This window comes from Nansenia antarctica, assembly GCF_963989245.1.
Source record: "Nansenia antarctica genome assembly, chromosome: 1".
In the NCBI taxonomy this organism is placed as follows: domain Eukaryota; kingdom Metazoa; phylum Chordata; class Actinopteri; order Argentiniformes; family Microstomatidae; genus Nansenia; species Nansenia antarctica.
This window is the reverse complement of record NC_137674.1, coordinates 63,191,456-63,197,558: the sequence shown is the minus strand read 5'-3', so window position 1 is coordinate 63,197,558 and position 6,103 is coordinate 63,191,456. Positions and strand designations below refer to the sequence as shown.

General features: G+C 44.4%; 1 protein-coding gene across 1 annotated transcript in view; it reads right to left on the bottom strand.

Moving 5' to 3' along the window:
* Positions 1 to 1,115: 1,115 nt before the first annotated feature.
* Positions 1,116 to 6,103, bottom strand: part of pigg (phosphatidylinositol glycan anchor biosynthesis class G (EMM blood group)) — a gene marked incomplete at its 3' end in the record, with an annotated part of 29,610 nt that continues 24,622 nt past the window's right edge. Inside the window, exon 13 of the mRNA XM_080524796.1 lies at positions 1,116 to 1,311. Within this exon, the coding sequence (XP_080380922.1) occupies positions 1,116 to 1,311 (196 nt within the window). The remainder of the gene's footprint in view (positions 1,312 to 6,103) is intronic.

Sequence of the window (6,103 nt, the reverse complement as noted above, 5' to 3'; positions counted from 1 at the left end):
GGCGGAGTCAGACATTTTGTCTGTATCCTTGTTGAAACCGTCACAACACACCCTGTCAGACCCTAGAACCCTAACCCTAACAACGTCTCACATCTCAGACTGTCTCTTTATCTCACATCTCAGTTTTCTGCTGGAGAAGAATGTTTTTGGCAAACCGATTTAATTCCTGATTATACAAGTCAGTCAAGAGATATGGAGTAGACTAGTTAACTCTGGGACTAGTTAACTCTGAGGCTAATTAACATTGAGACTAGTTAACACTAGTGTGTGTGTGTGTGTGTGTGAGAGAGAGCAGACAGGAAATCAGATGTCATGTTTTAATAATTTATTATTATCTCAGGTAGTGATGTCATTATGTACACCTTGTAGCCCCACCCCTTACCCACAACCCTCAGCTACAGCAGTAGCCCCGCCCACCCCTTACCCACAACCCTCAGCTACAGCAGCTGTAGTTAAAACAAAAGGACATTAAAAACAACACAGAAAAGAAGAAAGATCATCATAACAAATAACTGGATTGGTCACATAGTAATAATAATAGTAATAATAATAATAATAATCATCATCATAATCATAACAATACATAAACACAAAGAATGGTTCACGGCTGTTTCATTGTTCAGATCCACAGTTCTAACAAGCAGCAAACAAACAAACAAACAAACACACACACACACACACACACACACACACACACACACACACACACACACACTGCATCCTAAACACCCTTCAATCAATGAATTAAACTGAGCCAGCTGTGAAACGTCACTTTAGCATAACAACATCCTGAACACACACACGCTTCAGCAGGGTGTATGTGTGTCAGGTGTGTGTGAGTGTGTGTATCAGGTGTGAGTGTGTGTAACAGGTGTGAGTGTGTACATTATATCAGACAGACAGCGGTGGGCAGGAGGGTGTGTGTGTGTGTGTCAGGTGAGTGTGTATATGAGACAGACCACAGCAATCAGCAGGGTGTGTGCGTGAGTGTGTCAGGTGTGTGTGTATATGAGACAGACAGTGGTGGTCAGGAGGGTGTGTATCAGGTGTGTGTGTGTGTGTGTGTGTGTCAGGTGTGTGTGTGTGTGTGTGTGTCAGGTGTGTGTGTGTGTGTGTCAGGTGAGTGTGTATATGAGGCAGACAACAGCAGTCAGCAGGGTGTGTGACGCCTCGTACAGCAGCTTGGGTGAGAAGACGCTCCAGATGAACAGGTGGTACCTCATCGCCGTGGCGACCACCACGTACACACACACGGCCAGGCTGCGTAGCAACGCCAGGCTGTAGCAGCCCTGACTCACCGCCACCGAGCCCCTGGAGGAGGAAGAGGAAAGAGTTACCTTATATGAATGATCATGTGACCTCTCTCTCTCTCTCTCTCTCTCTCTCTCTGTGGCCCAATCCCATTTCTCTTTTTTACCCCTATCCCTCGTTTTGGAGCCACTCACTTTTCAGCTTGCCCCTCAGATCAGAGATACAAGGAGTAGTGGTTGAAATCTTCCCCTATGAAATGGGCCGACCCTTCAAGACCCTGAAGTCCTACCGTGAAGCCCTCTCCAAGGCCAAGGTGCACTACTACTCAACTCTCATTGGCTCCTAGCAAAACCATCCCAGGTTACTGTTCACCACCATCAACCGCCTCCTCCGCCCCCCTGACATCTCCCAACCTGCAGGTACCTCTAACCTCTGCTCTGAGTTCCTGGATTTTTTTCAGAGTTAAGTGGACTCAATCCATCAGCAGCTCCTGGCACCTGCACCTGCCCCTCCACCCCCACACTCAGTTCAGCCTCAGGGTGCTGCCCCCTCAGCAACATGCCTCCCCCCCTGCAGTCTCTCCTCCTTCTGCCTGGTGGATGCCCCTCTGGTTGCTAAGTTGGCCTCTAAGGCCAAGGCCTCCACCAGCTCCCTCTGACCCAGCCGCACTAGTCAAGGCCTGCCTACCCACCCTCTGCCCCCTTAAGGTTGATATCATCAACACCTCACTACAATCCGGTACAGTTCTCTCCAGCTTCAAAACTGCCTCAGTAACTCCCATTCTCAAAAAAACCGGACTGGACCCCAATGATCTTAACAACCACCGGCCAATCTCCAACCTTACTTTTCTCAACAAAATCCTGGAAAGAGCAGTGACCGACCAACTCCACCAGCACATATCCAACCATGAGCTCTTTGAGATCCTTCAGTCCGGCTTCAGAACACGTCACAACACAGAGACCGCACTCCTCATTGCTGCCGCCGCCTGCCGCATCAGCCTACTCATCCTACTCATCCTCCTTGACCTTTCAGCAGCCTTCGACACCATCTCCCACTCATCCTCCTCAACCGCCTATCTGACCATCTAGGCCTCACCGGTACGTTCCTTTCCTGGTTTCAGTCATATCTCACCAACCGGAAACATACTCAGCCGTATCTCAGCTCCATCTCCCCATCCCCTGAAGTCCGCGACCTGGGTGTCATTCTGGATTCCACTCTCTCATTCCAAACACAAATCAAATCCATCACTAAATCCGCCTTCTTCCACCTCAAGAACATCTCCAGACTCCGGCCATCTCTGTCAGACTCTGTCACAGCGACACTCATCCATGCCTTCATCTCCTCCCACCTAGACTATTGTAATGGAGTCCTGTCCGGGTTACCAGACACTGCCCTGGACAGGCTCCAGTATGTGCATAACTCCAGGCAGGGAGTTGCCAGGGTTCTCACCCACACCAAGCCCTGGCAGCACATCACCCCCATCCTCGCCTGTCTGCACTGGCTCCCAGTCAAACACTGCATCACATTTAAACTCCTCCTGCTCACCTACAAATCCCTCCACGGCCTGGCCCCCCAGTACTTCTCTGATCTCCTCCACCACTACACCCCATCCAGAACTCTGAGGTCCTCTAACATGGCCCTCCTCATCAAACCCAGTGCCAAACTCCGGACCTTTGGGTACAGAGCCTTCAGTGTGGCAGCCCCCACCCTTTGGAACTCTCTACCCAAGGATATCCGCGACTCTCCAACCCTGGACATATTCAAAGCTGCCCTTAAAACCCACCTTTTCACCATTGCATTCAACCTGTAGTAGCTGTTTCACTGTTTCTTGTTTTGTGTGTTTGTCTCTCTGGCTCTGTTCTGTTTGTCCCATTCCCTTGTAAAGCGACCTTGGGTTTGTGAAAGGCGCTATATAAATGTAACTTATTATTATTATGATTACCTGTGTGTGTGAGAGGACAGGTAGCAGAGCAGGTGTGTGTGTGTACTGGTTTGGGTTTTGGCCTCTAAAGTAGACCTAATGCAAGATTTGTGCACAGGTGTTTTCTGACATAGCCTAATGACGTGAATGTGTTTCTGCTTCTGGAACTACCTGCCTGTTCATTGTCTATGTATGCTGAAGGTCGATCAGATCAAGTTTAAAAGAATAAAAGATATTAAATCTTTATTAATTTTGTCCTGTAAAAGTAATATTTTTAAAGAGAATGTACATAGGCCTATGATTATGGCAAAGTCAATCGGCAGATTACCACGGGGGTGCATCATATAGGTGTGTATTAATTTAAGGCAGGTCGGTCTTTAGAATTATAGGATAGCGTACTTGAACTTTGTGTTTTCGTTAGAAGGCTATAATAGCCTTATAACAACAACAACAACAACAACAACAACAACAACAACAACAACAATGTGTTTTCAGCTGACTTTTGCATGACATGACAAATCCAAACTGATTTGATTGCAATCTTGATTAGGCTTTATTCATAGGCTATTTCAACTAGCTATTTCTAATGCTTGCTGCACATTATGACAGTCGTATAGGCTAATTAGCTTGTGTGTTCATAGATGTAGCCTGGGCTATATAGTTAGGCCTAATAACGTCGGCTTGTGTGCCTATTTTGTGAGCTCCCGCACAGACGTGATGGAATTCAAGTTCAAGTTTTTATTGATCACATAGGCTACACATGGCGTAGGCTACATGGCAGTTTATGCCTTTATTAGCTGATATAGCACACAATTTGCAATGCTATGCATTTATCATAGCCTATTTATTTCATTCCTATAACAAGTGCGCTGAAGGCCGTTTCTGAGAGGTAAGTCTTACTAAACGGGAGTATGATCCAGCTCGAGGCTTGGACCAGCTCGAGGCTTGGACCGATGCACGGTCCCATGTCAATCCCCCAAAACGTCTTAAATCCTTGTTCCTGGAAGTATTTCTTTGACAGTGAATCAATCAGCCTGGATGTCAGCGAGCTCATCTTCGCAGTTCATCCTCGATTTTGGCGATAAAGTGATCCAAAACCCACGATTCCTTGGAGACATAGGCTACTGGTCTGTCAGTGAAGAGGGATTTTAGCCCACAGTCATAGCGAATAGCTATTCGAGAATAGGCTATTATGGCCAAACGAGGGTAGGCTAGGCTATAGCTTATAAATATTATTTAATGTTTTCCTAAGCGTAAAGATACATTGACAACGGTTAGATTAACGATCAAGTTTACTGTATGCTCCGTGTCTGTGCCATGTGTTATGCGCCAGTTACTGTTGCATAGTTGTAGCCAATAAAGGCCTATATGCAGGCTATATAGGCTATTATCATTTATATACCTAATACCGACATCAAAATAGATTGTATGTCTCTACAAATCATATTACACCAGGTAGCCAATAGACATATCCAATAGAAAATCCGTCGCAACTTGGAATAAATCCGTCGCAACTTGGAATAAATTGACGGAAATCCGTAGCGACGGAGAACTTTAATCCCTGTGTGTGTATGTGAGGACAGGTAGTAATAATAATAAGAATAATAACCTTTATTTGTATAGCACTTTTTCTGCAAACATTGCAGCTCAAAGTGCTTTAATCATTATTACCGGTAGTCTTGTTTTTAGTCTTGACTTGAACATATTTTCTGAGGTTGCATCCCTAATGTAAACTGTCAGTGCATTCCACAATTTGGGTGCATAAAATGAGAATGCAGCCTCACCAAATCTCTTCTTTTGTACATTTGGTACACAGAGAAAGCCAGCATCAGAAGACCTGAGAGCTCTATTGGGCTGATATGCTAACAAAAGGTATTTCAGATATTTTGGTGCTGTGCCAGTGAGAGCTTTATAAACAAGCAGAAGGATCTTGAAATCTATTCTGAACTTAACAGGAAGCCAGTGTAGAGTCTCTAAAATAGGAGTTATATGAGCTCTTCTGCTTGTTTTGGTTAAATCTCTCGCTGCTGCATTTTGGACTAATTGCAGCTGGCCAATAGTCTTCTTCTGAAGACCAGAAAGGAGACCGTTACAATAGTCCAAACGGGTAATAATAGAAGCATGCATTAACACTTCTGCATCAGCTTGCCGGAGAAAATTTCTAACTTTTGCAATATTTACGTAGATGATAAAAAGCATTTCTAGTGATAGACTTTGAGCCTCACATCAAATCTATATTCACACCTAGATTCTTAGCTTCATGTTTGCAGTTTGAAAGCAAGATTCCCATGGTAATCGATAATTTGTCTTTTTGTATTTTTAGAATCTCAGTTTTGTCCTGATTTAGTTTTAGAAAATGTTTGTGCATGTGAATTATCAGGCAATACTGAAATGTACAGCTGAGTATCATCAGCATAACTATGAAAATGTACACCATGTTTTCTGATGATTCCACCTAATGGGATCATGTACAGGGAGAAGAGCAAGGGACCAAGAATAGACCCCTGAGGGACCCACATGTGATGTCAACATTATCAGAAACAGAGTTTCCCAGGACAACAGAGAAATGCCTACTAGCTAGATAAGATGTAAACCACTCTAATACAAGTCCTGAGAGACCAACAGACGATGTATTAGAATTCTGTGATCTACTGTATCAAAAGCAGCACTCAAATCTAACAAGACAAGAACTGATACACAACCAGCATCTATGATAAGTCTGAGATCGTTTACAACCTTTACTAATGCAGTCTCAGTACTGTGGTTAGAACGAAAACCCGATTGAAACTTGTCAAATAAAATGTTTTTGCTAAGAAAATCAGTAAGTTGTCTGAAAATCACTTCCTCAAGGATTTTAGTTAGGTTAGATATTGGTCTGAAATTTCCGAGAACAGAATTATCTTGCTGTAGAGAGCAGGTGTGTGTGTGTGT